This window comes from Leptonotus elevatus, chromosome 11, assembly GCF_054856555.1.
Source record: "Leptonotus elevatus isolate MCC_2025b chromosome 11, RoL_Lele_1.0, whole genome shotgun sequence".
Taxonomy (NCBI): Eukaryota; Metazoa; Chordata; class Actinopteri; order Syngnathiformes; family Syngnathidae; genus Leptonotus; species Leptonotus elevatus.
In genome coordinates, this window is record NC_141249.1 from 16,362,158 (window position 1) to 16,377,191 (window position 15,034).

General features: G+C 39.6%; 4 protein-coding genes across 4 annotated transcripts; 3 read left to right on the forward strand and 1 right to left on the reverse strand.

Annotated features, from left to right (window-relative positions):
• Window positions 1–911: 911 nt before the first annotated feature.
• Window positions 912–2,666, reverse strand: cimap1d (CIMAP1 family member D). The gene is made up of 4 exons (XM_086089078.1): window positions 2,522–2,666; window positions 2,222–2,332; window positions 1,822–1,935; window positions 912–1,416 (listed from the first exon to the last, which is right to left on the reverse strand). Exons 1-4 carry the CDS (start codon window positions 2,559–2,561, stop codon window positions 929–931), a joined length of 753 nt encoding a protein of 250 aa, XP_085945204.1. The 5' UTR covers window positions 2,562–2,666; the 3' UTR covers window positions 912–928.
• A 1,815-nt stretch (window positions 2,667–4,481) lies between these two features.
• On the forward strand, window positions 4,482–6,605 carry cks2 (CDC28 protein kinase regulatory subunit 2). The gene is made up of 3 exons (XM_086089079.1): window positions 4,482–4,734; window positions 4,968–5,095; window positions 6,179–6,605. Exons 1-3 carry the CDS (start codon window positions 4,676–4,678, stop codon window positions 6,220–6,222), a joined length of 231 nt encoding a protein of 76 aa, XP_085945205.1. The 5' UTR covers window positions 4,482–4,675; the 3' UTR covers window positions 6,223–6,605.
• A 1,114-nt stretch (window positions 6,606–7,719) lies between these two features.
• Window positions 7,720–10,898, forward strand: haus8 (HAUS augmin like complex subunit 8). Its single transcript, XM_086089598.1, has 12 exons — window positions 7,720–7,803; window positions 7,928–8,004; window positions 8,181–8,242; window positions 8,735–8,846; window positions 8,962–9,023; window positions 9,180–9,300; window positions 9,531–9,623; window positions 9,696–9,796; window positions 9,870–10,028; window positions 10,121–10,262; window positions 10,343–10,484; window positions 10,575–10,898. The coding sequence occupies exons 1-12, from the start codon at window positions 7,739–7,741 to the stop codon at window positions 10,699–10,701; spliced, it is 1,263 nt and encodes a 420-aa protein (XP_085945724.1). The 5' UTR covers window positions 7,720–7,738; the 3' UTR covers window positions 10,702–10,898.
• A 773-nt stretch (window positions 10,899–11,671) lies between these two features.
• On the forward strand, window positions 11,672–14,875 carry sac3d1 (SAC3 domain containing 1). The gene is made up of 4 exons (XM_086089409.1): window positions 11,672–11,725; window positions 12,386–12,797; window positions 13,465–13,747; window positions 14,225–14,875. Exons 1-4 carry the CDS (start codon window positions 11,697–11,699, stop codon window positions 14,689–14,691), a joined length of 1,191 nt encoding a protein of 396 aa, XP_085945535.1. The 5' UTR covers window positions 11,672–11,696; the 3' UTR covers window positions 14,692–14,875.
• Window positions 14,876–15,034: the final 159 nt, after the last annotated feature.

Below are 15,034 nucleotides of genomic sequence, written 5' to 3' on the forward strand. Positions count from 1 at the left end.
ATCGTGAGTTAATTATTGAAGTCATGTCATTAATTACAATTTTATAAAAAATCACCTAACGCGATTACAAAAAAAAGATTATTAGCTATAGCTATAGACGTCAAAAATTCATTTGAACTCTTTCTATTAGTTTAACATTTTTTTCCACTTTTGTTAACAGGAGTGTGAAAAACTCAATTTTTTAAATTGTACATTTAGAACAGATATAAAATTTGTGATTAATCGTGAGTTAACTAGTGAAGTCATTAATTACAATTAAAAATTGTAATCGCCTGACGCCCCTAATTTTTAATAATCTTTTTTTTGTAATCGCGTTAGGTGATTTTTTTATAAAATTGTAATTAATCGCATGACTTCACTAGTTAACTCACGATTAATCACAAATTTTATATCTGTTCTAAATGTACAATTTAAAAAATTGAGGTTTTCACACTCCTGTTAACAAAAGTGGAAAAAAATGTTAAACTAATAGAAAGAGTTCAAATGAATTTTTGACGTCTATAGCTGTCAATGGCAGTGAATTATCATCACAGTTAGCTTTACAATTGTCATCATATTAGCATGGAATGGCTATGCTACACAAAAATAATTTTTTTGCTCTTTGGGATAAAATTACCCCGTTAAAAATTATTAAACAAAAACACTGATCTTTTACATTAATTGTTTTATTTGGACTATTGGTTAGTTTCCCCATTCACAGCATGAAGCAAAATATGTCAAAATATTTCTTCTTCTTTTTCTAATGTAAAACTTATATTCTTACCTCTTTTCCTTACATTAGCCCAAAATGGAAAAGCTAAACATATATATATATACATATTTATTTATATATATATATTTTTTTTATGCATGCATGCTTTGAATGAGGACAAATCAGGCCATCTGGTGAACAAATGCACAGTGTGGCTACATTATGGCTACGTTATGGCTAATCGGAAAGAGCGACAACCAGCGGGGTGACAAACTCAGAGTGCCTAATCCCCATGGAGAAGGCCGGAGCCCGAGTTTTGTGCACTGTCACTCTTTCTGGATTATAAGATCCAGGACCGGGCATCTCTGGGCCATCTCTGGGTACACCGTGTCGCCCCAACATAGAAAAAGCAGGCAGCCTGGGGAGATAAACGCTGGGGTGTGTGCTGTTGTATCTGCAAGGCCCCGGCGTCTTAGCAAGATCCACGGACGGCCCACCTTGGCTGAAACAAGCTGACATTGAGTAGCTGGCGCTGGCCGTCTTGTTTGGGATGTGAGAGCCAATTAGTGGAGGGAGCGTATACTTGTTGGGAGCAGGCACGGAGTCCATGGTGCGGTACTGCGTGCGGCAGCCCATGGTGTAGGACGGGGGGCGACGCTGGAGGTTGCTGGGCGGGGCTTTTTCTGGGCTGTAGGTGCCCGGTCCTGGCGTGTGGAAGAGCTCCTCTAGCGGGAAAGACAACACATGGGCATGTGTTGAGTTGTAATAAATGACACCAAGTCTTTAACCTTTTACAATTGTTTTGTCACAGGGAAAGGGAAAGATATGCAAAGAAACATATGCAAAGTCAAAGCTAATTTAAAAAAGAAAAAGAAAAAGTGTAACATGACTTTTAAGCCACCCTTGCAGAAAACAGTAAAAGGTGTGAAATGTTGCTGCATGCTTTGAATACAGTGCCACCTGGTGGGCAAATATAAATACAAGTTATAACGTTGATGTGGAAGACACAAACAACATAAAAACGTCAATCTTAACGAAAACAATTGTGTAATTTTAAAATAAAACGTGAGATCAAAAGGAACTTTTTAAAAAAGGAAAAAAAATAAGTCAAGTTTACGCTCATAACATACTTTGTACTTTAGTTCTGCCCAACATGGAGTATGCAGGTGTGCCGTCTCTCCCTAAGCGAGTCATCTTTGCATCAATGTGATACCGAGGTCCCGGGCTGCAGTCAGCACAATACACTGCACATAAAAACAAGCACACACACAACACTGTACATGGAAAAAAAAAATCATAATTTTTAGCCTTCATTGATGCGTGTAGGTGCAACAAAATGCTTTCTCCCTCTAGTGGTTCAATTGTGCAACAGTCCAGACTACAATATACCACATTAAACAAATTCCAACCATAAAATATTTTTGATTATTTATGGTTTAGTTTTTTTCCCACATTATTAGATTATTTGAATTGAGTTTCATTCGACACTACAAGATTTGTAATATAAATTGGGATACAAGTGGGGCTTACTATTGTCGCTCATCCTGCCGTGGAAGGAGTATGCGGGGCTTGTTTGTTTAGTGACGTCATGGCCAATAAAGCCAATCGTAGGCGGCAGCCCGTATCGCCCTGGTCCTGGTCCTAAGTAGAAATAGTGGAACAAATAGAAACATACCATTTTATGTGTCTATACATACAGTGGAGGTGTTTTAAGTTTCTTTTCTTTTTTCCCCAGACAATTGTTATTTCTAAATTGGCTCAATAAATATGTAGCTATGATTGAAATGTAACTCATCGATAACAATATGAATTGGTAATTGCTGAACTCACCTTTTTCTCTGCCTGCAATAGCTGGGTACTGTTTCTCCATTGCTCTCTTAGAAGATGCCTCTCAGAATGGCTTTTTGATCACGAAGCCAAATGTATCACGTAGTCAGTCGCCCATGTGTTCCAAAAAGTCAGCACTGAAGAAGCCCCCCCTTGATCATCAGCTAGGTGAGTGTAGCCCCTCCCTCTCCTCCCTACCATTGTAACGCTATCTGCTCCCCTCTCTCCATCTTGCAAACCATGAAGCTCCCGCCCGCCTTTCACTTTCCACTCATGTAATATCACTCATCCGCCAAGCGTGCAGTCTCCATAGAGACCGCTCGGTGCTTATCTCTCAGCCCCCTGCAATGAATGGATACGCCACATTCCAAAAGGGGAAAGATGACCCTGGGTGTATGATGCTTTCTACATTTCCTTTTTCTTTGTCTACTGGTTTGATCCATAACATCAGAACGGCAACGGCAGAAAATTGGCAGCAATGTTAATCATGATTTTCCAAATTAAAAGTGTATGTTTGTATGTGAAAGCACTTTATAAATAAAGTTGAGTTGTGTAAAACGAAGACAAATTATAAATGATAAACTGTCCTGGAAAGAAGACAAAGTGTTTATGTTGCACTTTCCTAAAAAGAAGACAATGACACGTTTTCCTAAAAGAAAGCAAACTATTGATAGTGCAATTCCCCTAAATGAAGACAAACTATTCATCTTGCACTTTCCTAAAAAGAAAAGATTTTAGCTGTTGATGTTTAATTTTAAATGTAATTTTCAGAGAATGGATGGATGGATGGATGAATCGGCTTCTAGAAGATAAGAAGTTTGTTTTGCATTGTGTTCCCTTTACTTTAAGTGAACTTAGAACCAAAGTCAGTACCAAATCATGATTTTGTGGCGTACAGTTACAGCCCAATACAGCCTAAAAATTTGTATTTTGTTGCAATACACAGCTGGATATTTATCTGTCAATCTCAACCCTCTTTCATATTATGGACTCGTGGAAATTTTCTGTTCCTGTGCCCTCTTCTGACCCCACCATTTTGCAGATTTGATGACCGCCGTAACCGAGCGGCTTTGACAAGTGACATATGAAGAAAACAGGCATTAATCTTTAACAGGCGCTGCTGCGTTGGTAACCCGAAACGCACGTTTGCACTTGGACGGTATACCGTGTATAACTGATGCACATGTTTAGAAAGAAAGTGGAAATATCAAGGCTCTCAAGCATGGATGGAATGGGCAGTAGGTTAAGGCAGACAGCAAATGAGCTGCATGCAGCAGACCTCTCAAAGGAAATGGTCGTGCACATTGTGGCTTCTAGATAACAGAACACACAACACCATCCACCCAGCTATGCGTTTTATATAGTGTTTATCCTAAACACTCACGTTTAATTCACACATTGGGATATTTTAGGTTGATATGCACCCAACATGCAACAGTTTGTGGGAAGGAAGCCAAAAATCCCACGCAAACTTGGGGAGAACGTGCAGGCTTCACAGAGAAAATCCGCAGTCCAGATTTGAACTTCTGACCTTCTAACGTGCAGATAACATTTTGAACATGAAAGGGTGAAAGATTTTTTGACAACATGCAGCCATGCAGCATACTGTAGTGTGCAAAGTCTGCCACTACCCCAGGAGTAAAGTCAGTAAACATTTATTTACTGTATATGAAAAGCATTTCGTTGCCATAAATATAAAACGACCAGATGAAAAGCTGTACGTTGACTACGTGCCGTTCGTAAAAGACTCTTGAACGGTCATAAAAGATGAATCACTATAATTTTTTTTGCGTTTGTTTTTGTTTTAAGGATCCGTTGGGTGGCGGTAACGAATATGAACTGAATGCAACCGCCATTCTCGATGACCAAAGAAGAAAGACAACGTCATCAAACGTTGACGATTCCTATTGGCTATCAGCTCTTTGTTTTTTTCCGCGTCCGTTCTTTTCGACCAATCGGACGAAGGCGCGGACGCGAACGTTACTTTTTAAACCAGATATAAATATTGAGCTCACTTCTCAGCAAGCCATAGTCACAGTTCAGACTTGGGAGCGTGTCAAGCACGTTATTTTGTCAACGGACGACTCGACTAATTTGTCTATCGGCTAAAACATCTTTTTTTTTTTTTTCGTCATTCAGCCTTGCCTGTTGAGGAAAATGTCGAAGAAAGACATTCACTACTCTGAAAAATACAACGACGACGCCTTCGAATACAGGTAAACTAAAAGCTAAGCTAACTAAGAGTTCTGTATGCATTGTTCCGTTGCTTAGTGTTTATATGTTACTTAATCTTTGTTAGCTACACAATAACGCGTTTAAACAAACTGACGTTGAAATAAGTGTATATTTCGTTCGCGATGTCGTCATCCGAATGTGAGCTAACTGGCAGACTTGTCCAAACATAGTGTGGTGATCATGTAACAGTCGCCATTTTTTTGCGTTCCGGCAGGCATGTGACATTACCGAAGCCGCTGTCCAAACTGGTGCCGGCCTCGCACCTCATGTCCGAAGAAGAGTGGCGGGGCCTCGGCGTGCAGCAGAGCCAGGGATGGATCCACTACATGATCCACAAGCCAGGCGAGTGACACGCAGGCGCACACGCCCACCCTTTTGTCACTTCAGCACGCTAACTTGACGGCCTTGTGGCAGTTTGTGTCATTCGGTTTTAACTTATTGCACTCTAAACAATTTTGCCAATTTTGGGTTTGGTAAGGTGTCGCTGCGCTTCTAAATCGAACCCTGAGAAGGAAGAAAAAGGTCATAACACCAAAACTGAATTGGAGAAACAAAAACAAAAAAGAATTGGAATGAACGTAGCTTCAACAAACACAAGCAATAACTTAATCTGTGTTAAAATAAACAATATTAAAAGTCTTTTAATCTTATAGGTTGGCTTATGCTAAAATAAAGGCAATTACACCATGAATTAATATGAAATACAATTTATCTACTTGACTTAGAGTTGTTGACTTGCTAAGCCATTTGACTTGCAGTCTGTTAAGTATTTACTATGAGAACTTCACAAAATTCTACCAAACAATCCGTAAACACGAGTCAGTAGGTAATGCAACAGTAATGCAAACAAATCTGTGTCTTTATTACTTCGACTTTTCACGTTTCATGAAATGATAAGTAAAAATGTGACTACACTTAAGCTCTCAATTTATCTAGACAATACATAAATTAAAACAAATATACACATGTGTGTGTATATAACACAATACAACTGTGCCCTGTACGCTTTCTCGAGCATTTCAGAATCAATATTTGTCTGTCATAATCATAATTTTTGCTGATTGTTTAGTCTTTCATGTGTCCAGCGGTGTTTTGCAAATCAAAAATATGTTGGTAAACAAGTGCTATAATCAGCCAATCAGAGGACGGAACAATGTTGGTGGCACCAGGACTGTCCTTATAAGGATGAATTTGAAATCTGATTGGTTAAAGAAAAACAACCTTATTGCTCATGGAGTTGACCTTACATTAGCTAATATTGCTGATTTATAAGAGCCTAGGCAGATTGCTCTAACATGGCAACACTAAGGCTTAAATCTGATTGGACAAAAGTACTGTAACATGTTTTAGTTATGAATGAGTGGTGATATTTAAAGGACTGCGGTTATAAACGTATTGTTAATTAGTTTGTCCTTTCCTCCACAGAACCTCACATCCTGCTGTTCAGAAAACCTCTCCCCAAGCAGTAATATTAGTGCAACACAGCCTGTCTGCCAGTTTGTGTTTTCGCTCCATCTTGTTGAGCGACTATGTACACTTTAATTGCATCGTATTTATTCAAGGAGAACAAACCCCGGTTCAGTTATGCTTTTTCAAATTCCAACACATTGACGTGAAATGACCTTGTTAGACTCATGACGCTTACAAGTTGTATATTTTGAGTAGAGTTTCTTTTTCTTGTTTTTTCCTGATGTGTATGCCACTTAGTGGTACGTTTTATGTTTTTATGCTTTATCTGTAAAGTGTCTTTTCACTGTGTTCCAGATTGTAAATATTTTCTGTTCACTGTTCTTTGCCAAAATGTTTGAAACTTGTTGTTTGAACAAATTAAAATGTTATGTATTAAAACATGCATCTTCAATAGTGCGTTTATGTTTAGTGGACCATGGTAACCAGAATACGGTTGAAGCATCACTTCAAGTCCAGATGGTGAGGGTGCACTTTAAAAGAGTTCGGTTATTACAGCTGGCACTGTTCAGAACAGATGACTAGTTATTCGTTTGCATGAAGAACCTAAACAAGATGGGAGTTTTTTGTGTTGTTTTTTTTACTTTATAGCAAAATGAAGTAATATACAAGCCTATTAAAATGTACAATCAAGCATCAATAAAGATAGTATGTTGTATAAAAAAAACATTCACACCAAGTACATTTGTGAGTAAAAATGGAATTATATATAGATGTCGGTGACATTAAATCTAAGCACTAGTGTTCAAATGCAAGGTTTTTGTGATATATATATAATTGAGACCAAGATCATTTCCTAACTTTCCACCATTAATGTGACATAGGATGTCAAAGAATGTGGTAGCACAAGTGTGCACATCCTCATTACAATGAATGTAAGACCTTAGTTTTATTTGGGTATGTATAAATGGGTACTGTCTATAATGAAGGAAAGAAGGTTGTATGGAAGGATGGATCTTTCCCTTATATAAAAAGGAAGGAAGAATAAAACTCAAGGTGTAAAGTGGAAAAAACGGATGGATTCACGGATGAAATTAAGGAAACAAGGATGTGTGGAAGGAATTAAGGGAGGAAGTAGGTGAGGATGGAGAAAGAAAACAAGGAAGGATGTAATGTAATGAATTCACTGCCACTTTTACTCGTGTCTCCACTAGACAATCCCACATACTCAAACACACGCATGTACTTCAAACCCTGACAAGGGCCTAGAAATCTTAATTTGAAACGGTTTTTTTTTATACTGAATTAAAATTATTATTAAGACATGCTTGAGACTACCCTACTATAACCCAAAATGAATCTCTGAATCTATTCTCTGCTAATTTAACTGAATGTGATAATTAAATTGGGAATTGGTGGTTTGTGGAATGTTGTAATATCGAGCATTTACTAGATTAACTATATTTAATGCATGTAATTGCAAAACAACAACAAATTTGGGAACCAATGTAACGTTTCTTGTTTCCTATCGACCAGTATAAATTTGGCGGGTAGGGCGGGCTCGTCCGAAAGTTTAAAATGGCGTCCAGAAGAACAACGCAAACAACGAGCGCTATCAAGAGTTCCGCCGCAGACACGAAAAGGTTTTGTTCTGCTTTCAATCATTTTGTCTCAATTGTCGAAAATGAAAAGTTTATACGTAGCCTTTTCCGAATTATTAGTATTTTAACGTAATCTCGAAGTGATTGTCTCTCGATCTGTTTTCAGTTCGAAAAGTGGGAGCGGCGCGAATAAAACTAACAGGAATGCAACTGCGAAGAAACCCCTTCATCCTGCTTCCAAATGTAAGTGTTAAGTATATTATTTTTAAGTGCATGTCTTCCTCTTACTAAACGCGATATGTCATGTCACACTTGCAGTTAATTTGCCAGATCTCGCACACGCATAATCATGAGTGAGACTCCACAAGGAATTTAGTTTCTTCTACAAGTGTCAATATTACATTTTCCTCCTTATTTAGCAAATGGAGTTGTTATCCCGTCTCGATGCACGCAGGCTGCTGAGAGGTCGTCCGTTTCAAAGGTAGGTTATGTTTAGGAATGGGTGATATGGTCTTACACTTAAGTTTCCTCACTGTCTGTGATTGTAATAATAATTTTAAAAAAAAAATCGATTTTCTTAACTTTTTATTTTTTTACGTAAGATAAATGAGCCATAATTCAGAACAAGTTTAGCATGTTTTCCCCTTCTGAAATTTGCTTTATTTTCTCTCTCTTCCTGTTACCATTCCCCCCAGCATTAGCTTGCATTAAACTTCATAGAAATATAAATAATTATTTAAAAAAACAACAACTGTACTCTGTTGTTAGTCGAAGCGGTGCACATCAGTGGGGACATGCTTTGAACTGCAGAAGACAATAGACTTTCAAAAGTCCAAACTCCAATTAATCAGGTGTATTAATCATCCAGCCCAGGTTTTATTATAACATTTAAATTATATGTTGAATAACATTAGGGCAGGCTTCTAATTGAGCAGACATTTCTGACTTGTTTATTATCATGTTACCCACACAGAGCGATTCTGTGAGTTTACCACAGAGACCTTCCACGCCTCAAGACGGCACTGCCAAAGTAAAAGTGGGAACCTCTCCGCGATGCTCCATGAGCTCGCCAGTTTTTGCACTGTGTATGTAATAAATCCATCCTTTTTTTATTATGCTGCATGAGGTGGACTCTCTACTAGTCACTTAAAATTTATTTTTATTTTTTTATATACCAATGTTGCATTTATCCTTATTTAGCAAATGGAAAGATTGTCCCATCTCGGTACATGCAAGCTGCTGAAAGGTCATCTCTTTCAAAGGTAATGCAATGCTTTTGAATTTTTTTGTTTTGTTTAAATATATACACAAAGTAAATATTGGTTTCTAGTAATACAAATAAATTGTGTATTTTATATAGAGCCTAGCTATTTCCACTCATTGGTTATCAATCCTCATCAATGTGATTTCTTCCACAGAGTAACCACCACCACAACAACGATTCTGGGAGTTTACAACACAAGTTCTTGTCACCGAAACCCAGCAGTGCCAAATGCACCCCTCCACGATACACCACGGGCACGCCAGCTTTTGGAGCGTGTACGAATGAGTACAAACAGATTTCAAACAGCTACGGTCTCTTTCCATTTTCAATTGGTTATTTAAAAAAAAAAAAAAGGAAATTTTACTCCATGTAAATTGCAATTGATGTTTTTTTTTATTGGGGGTGGGGGATAATGTCAAATGAAAATGGAAAGAACAAACAATGTCTTGATTTGTGAGCCTGCCTATGTTGCCTAATTGAAATGGATGCATTATGCCACTTTCAGCCGAGACTTCACTCTTACGAAAGACGGTCCTGCAGTCGACCTTCTCTGACGGACACTGCTTTCGGCCTGATTTCGATGTTTCGGTCATTGGAGGTAAACCGAGTAGCCCGTGTTCTTTTTACAAACGAGACCGTCCTTTTATGGTTTTCTGGTCAATCTCTTAAGGTAAAACAGTTCCCCAAAATGCCGACGAGACCGAGAGTAGCCAAGAAGAAAAGAAGTGGCTCGAGATGCAAGCGTTGCTCCTGGCTTTTCTCACGGCGAAGGTCAGGCTGACCGGCCCGCCGTCCTTGAGTTGGTTCTTCTCCGTTAAAATGTGGTTGTTTGATTTTTTTTTAGATGGCGCATAACATGGCCAAGCTGAAGCCCAAGGTGGAGGCAAGGCTGCTGTACATGATGGAGGAAGAGGAGGCGCTGCGCAGCAAGGTGATGGAGAAGAAGCGCCAGTATCTCCTCGCGGAAAAGCGGAGGCTGGCCAATGAGCTTCTGGATATGCAGGTCAGGACATCAAAACCTATTAAAAAAAAATATATCTTAAAGATGTCAAATGATGTCGGTGTGAAATGTTCGCCATTTGATCGTTCCATCAGATTTCTGCTTTGACTCCTGCGGCAGAAGCTGCCAAACTGTTCACAGAGTCATATAAGACTTTGGCCTCAGCTGTGGACATCACTCGACACGAGCTACCGGTCAAGAATTTCCACATTGCCGGCGACAGTCTGGAATTTCTTGGTCGGTGGCCGCATTATTTTTATTTCAATATTTTACATGGATGAATGCGGAAAAAAAAACTGTCATTTTCTTCCCTCAAGGTAAAGCGGAGGCTTGTTTAAAGGAAAGCGAGACGCTTCTGAAAGAGTGCACAGAGGGAGATCACGAGGAAAACAGAGTCGCTCTGAATTGCCTTCAAGACATGAAGAAGGCTTCAAAAGACACGAGTCAGCAGTTATCTGGGTGGGTACTCAAGCCAAAGACTCATGATATTTTTGTAAGGCTGTCTTTGAGTATACAACTGATGTGTATTTGTTTTGGACAATTTTTTAGTGTGTTTTGTGAACTGCTGGAGCTGTCATCGCTGGTTTCCCGCCACACCGTCCAAGTGCAGCAGGCTGTGGAGGAGGAGCAACTGGGCTCTGCCAGAGCCGTGGAGCTCTTCTGCCCGAAACGATGACGTCTCTGACAGCGTAGGAATACATAGTTCATGCACTTTGGATCACCAACTTGACCCTTTTAAGATGTCTTACTGTTGTCGTTTCTTCCGTTTTGCTTATTTTTCTGTTTGTGTGTGTGTATGCTTTTTGAGTCTACTGCGTTTGTTTTTAAATGAGGGATTACTCCCACCAATAAAGTGCTGGTAGATGTCGCAAACCTTTGCTGAAACGGTTATTTCTTTGGTACTGGGTAATGTAAAGAGCTGCCAGTTTGCACACTTTTGAAATGAAAATAATTTGAGAAAACATGTTAGGTGATTAGTAAGCAATGAGACACTGATAAGTGATAACGTTAACGATTTCTCACAATTATCAACAATGATTTAATCATGATATCAGGAGTTAAATTTCACCAGCAAGCTTATTTTAGAGTACAGCTCGTAGTCCTCGGAGACTTGTTTTATCTCAAAATGTTGGGCTGCAGTACAAAAAACAGCAAATTATAACAAAGCATCACAATAATTAAGAAACAGATCAATATGTGACTCACATTTTCAAATTATCACTTTTCCTAGAAAATCGGTATGTCCTGTCTGTCCCTGGTGAAATATTTAAAATCCCTTTAGTTTAGCTACTTTGGCAATTGTAACTTAACTTCCTGTTTTTGATGACTGCACATGGTCTCATGGTCTCAAATAAAGCACCCTGTTTGTTAAGATGTAATTGTGGAGCTACATATACTCTCAAACACTTTTTACTATATTTAGGTTTGTTTGTAGACCCACATGAAAACAAAAATACACCATCTAGGTCGTTCTAGTGAATAGAAATGGTTGTTGTTGGAAGTTTCCCTTCAGGCATCGTTCCTCTATAAAGTTATTTGTACTGTATTTATTTGTATGAGCATGCTGTACGTATCATTGCCCGATAGGTGGCAGTGTGCCCCTTTAAGTGATTGATTTACGCCAATGGAGAGTGTAGAAGAAGTATTTGTAGCACCGTGACCCAAGTACTAATGAACTGTGGCGGTGCTGCTCGTAGCAAGTGAGTTCCCACTTTATTTTCATACATAAATGGCGTTTATAACCCAAAATCTCATTCAGTTAATTTCATTTACTTTATACATATACGGATACTTTTTGCAGCCATATACTGTGACAGCAGAATTCTTGTTTTTGCGTAATGTAAATTCGATCGCTTAAAGTCTCGCTAGCTAATAGTAATAATAATTACAGTGTCACCAGCGAATTTAATAGCAAAGTGAAAATGTTGAACCTGGATAAAATCGCGTCATTCACACGAAGCCATTAACAACAACAAAGAAACAATAAAAGGATGACGAAAGCACGTAAACGCACCTGCCTGATAAATACTTACAAAATGTCGTGTCCTAGCGGAATATGACGCAGTTATGTGTAAAATATATTAAAAATACAAACCACATTGGTATGTGGTGTTTTGCATGTTCTCACTTTGCTTGCAGGGGTCTGTTAGGTTCATTGAAGTCTAAATTGTAATGTCACTGGGTATGAATGTTTGCTTATCTATTTGCCCTTTGATTGATTAGCGACCAGTCTAGTGTACCCCACCTCTCACCCCAGTCACAATTAACTCCAGCTGCACCTGCCACTCTGAGTACAAGCACTATAGAAAATTGACAGATGATGGTTGTAGTTTCTCAAGTGTCATTATGTTTCCTCTAAGCAGCTCCACCTCCATGCGGAATGATAGACCAGCACAAGGGGAGAGAAGATGGCGGAACCAGGGACGTGGTCAAGGCCGGGGTAAATCCCACGTGAAAGAAAATATCAGAGCTGGGCAGTGTGGAGACAATACCGTTCCCAAGGGTGTCTGCCAGACCATGTGTCCCGCGGGGGAGCTGCACAAGCGGGAGTCCCAGAATCGCCTGCACCGCTTTGAGATGGTGGCAGGCACGCAGAAAGACCGCAGACCCCGAGCTGACCCCCTGCGTGCCGTCAAGGAGTATTCCAGACCGGCGGCTGGGAAAGACTCTGCCAACTCCGCCGACCTCCGTCCCCCTGCTATGTTGCTGAAAACTGTGTGTTACCTCATTGATGAGGTCGCTGCATCTCCTCATCTGCAACCTTGGACTGAGGCTAGTAGCTTTGTCATGTGTTTATTTGTGAAGATGTTTTTTTTTGTGTGGTTTACGGAGTTTAAAGCACAATGATGTGAACTGAGAGGGGCTAGTTTTACAAAAGCATGGTCACTGTTTATTTGGTCAATACATTTACTGATTTATTTGACCCCTAGTGATTTTTCAAAAAGATAACTTCAATCAGAAATTGTATTCCGGTGATAAGAAAAAAAATCTTTATTGTTTGTTTATTTTTTTTAAATGACAAAAATTAAATTTTTAGAATTTATTTGTCACACAAGTTCTAAAGATTTTTTTATGAAAATAAATCTTAATGTTTGTCAGAAATAAAAATTTTGTTGGGAAAAAAATTAAAAGTTAAATTTTTGTGGGGAAAAAAAGGAAAATCTGATTTTAGAATTCCAAAGCCATATCACCAAGCCTAAAAATTTATTGTTTGTGGGAATATTTTTCAATAATTTTTTGTGATTAGTAAAAAAATAAAAAGACGTAAAAAAAACCTAATAAAATAGAAATAAAAAATTTGTGGAAAAAAAAAATCAAATATGGACTTGTTTGGCGAGAAATCCAAAATCTTATTTGGGAATTTTAAAACCATATCACCCAGCCCAAGTTAAAAACATTCTAAACACTAAACTAATTAAATTCTGCGTCTACGTTGCAGGTGTATAGCTTTGTATTTGACCGTCTGCGCAGCGTAAAGCAGGACATGATCATCCAGAGGGCGCACGGGCCAGACTGCGTGGCCATTTTGGAGCGGGTGGTGCGCTTCCTCATGTACGCCTCGTACCGGCTCTGCGACGAGCCCCTGCGACTTTTTGACCCCCGCATCAATGACATGCACCTCCAGGAGAACCTGAGCTGGCTACTGGACTGCTACGCGCACGGAACGGGGCCGCATCCCAACCAGGAGGAGTTCCAGGCTCTCGGTTTGCTCTATAACTTAGGTGGGTTGCTCAATTTTGCTGTTGACATATATGGACACTTCAGTAGGTACAACTTGACAATGTGTGTGTGCGTGCGCGCGAATGATGAATAAATCATGAATAATTTCATACGCTTCTGTGGCCCACCTGTAGGGCTAAATCATAGCTGCTCAGTCAACCTAATACACAAGTGGACAAAATTGTTGGTAACCCTCGGTTAATGAAAGAAAAACTCATGGTGGTCACAGAAATAACTTGAGTGACAAAAGTAATAATAAATGAAACATTTAATGAAAATTAACCAATGGAAATCGGACATAGGATTTGAGGAAGCAAAGGAGAGAGTTGTTGAAGGAGCTTAGCAAACATCCGTACTAATAATTTAGTCCACGTGGATCCATGATAAATTAGGCTCACCCGTGACCCGAGTAAGGACAAAGCAGTACAGGTGGATACAACGGTCTAAAAGCGCTTATATTCCTAACCAATCACTCCAAGGTGCCCCTCGAGCCATGCAGCACATCATGGAGCTTCCGGCACCACTTCGCCGCGCCCCCGCCGTCATGCTCGCCATCTCCATCAATCGGTCCTTCCTGGAGCGGAACCCGGTACGTCTGCTGCGCTGCGCCCGCCGCCTGAGCTTCTTGCAGGCCTGCGCTTTGCACCGCCACGTGACGGCCAGCCGCAAGGACCTGCTGCTCGTATACAGCCACGGCTACAGCAGCCGGAACTGTCGCTTCCCGCTGGACGCGCTCTCCAAACTCCTCGCCTTGGAAAGGAGCCTGACGAGGACGCTGTGTCAGGCGTGCGGCGTGGAGGTCAACACGGACGAGCAGGTGGTGTTCTCCAAAACGTCTTTCGCTGAGCCAGAACAAGGGAAATCGTGCTGCTCTCTTTATCACAACGTTGGGACGGAGAAGCAAAAAGACCTCACGATTGGCAGCATCGTTCATGGCTGCGTTTGACAGAAGACGAGCTCATTAATAATCATGATTCTTGTTGCCAATCGTGTTATAAACTGCCACCACAATATACAACATACGTTGTTGAATTCATACTTAAATGGCAACAGGAATTGCATTCTTTTCTTATTTTTATGTCAGAGGTAATTGTTTTTATTTGCACTTTTCTTGAGAATAAATGACTAATCAAAAATGTTTTTTGATGTGAAGTCTTTTTTCAAATTTTTATTTATTTTGTATGATACTAAAGTTTGTGCTATGATGAGAATAAAGTTAACTCATTCACTACCATAGATGGCGTATAGACGTCAAAAATTAATTTCAACTATTTCTATTAGTTTAAAAA

What these genes read in the sequence shown, in the direction of transcription:
- cimap1d (XM_086089078.1), bottom strand. Translation starts at nt 2,561, where the DNA reads ATGGAGAAACAGTACCCAGCTATTGCAGGCAGAGAAAAAG. An exon ending in CGGCAGGATGAGCGACAATA is followed by an intron (nt 1,936 to 2,221) that starts GTAAGCCCCACT and finishes TTTTATGTGCAG; the next exon opens with TGTATTGTGCTGACTGCAGC. An exon ending in GGGCAGAACTAAAGTACAAA is followed by an intron (nt 1,417 to 1,821) that starts GTATGTTATGAG and finishes CTTTCCCGCTAG; the next exon opens with AGGAGCTCTTCCACACGCCA.
- cks2 (XM_086089079.1), top strand. Translation starts at nt 4,676, where the DNA reads ATGTCGAAGAAAGACATTCACTACTCTGAAAAATACAACGACGACGCC. An exon ending in GACGACGCCTTCGAATACAG is followed by an intron (nt 4,735 to 4,967) that starts GTAAACTAAAAG and finishes GCGTTCCGGCAG; the next exon opens with GCATGTGACATTACCGAAGC. An exon ending in CTACATGATCCACAAGCCAG is followed by an intron (nt 5,096 to 6,178) that starts GCGAGTGACACG and finishes TTTCCTCCACAG; the next exon opens with AACCTCACATCCTGCTGTTC.
- haus8 (XM_086089598.1), top strand. Translation starts at nt 7,739, where the DNA reads ATGGCGTCCAGAAGAACAACGCAAACAACGAGCGCTATCAAGAGTTCC. An exon ending in CTCGCCAGTTTTTGCACTGT is followed by an intron (nt 8,847 to 8,961) that starts GTATGTAATAAA and finishes ATCCTTATTTAG; the next exon opens with CAAATGGAAAGATTGTCCCA. An exon ending in ATGAGCTTCTGGATATGCAG is followed by an intron (nt 10,029 to 10,120) that starts GTCAGGACATCA and finishes TCGTTCCATCAG; the next exon opens with ATTTCTGCTTTGACTCCTGC.
- sac3d1 (XM_086089409.1), top strand. Translation starts at nt 11,697, where the DNA reads ATGAACTGTGGCGGTGCTGCTCGTAGCAA. An exon ending in GGCGGTGCTGCTCGTAGCAA is followed by an intron (nt 11,726 to 12,385) that starts GTGAGTTCCCAC and finishes GTTTCCTCTAAG; the next exon opens with CAGCTCCACCTCCATGCGGA. An exon ending in ATCTGCAACCTTGGACTGAG is followed by an intron (nt 12,798 to 13,464) that starts GCTAGTAGCTTT and finishes TCTACGTTGCAG; the next exon opens with GTGTATAGCTTTGTATTTGA.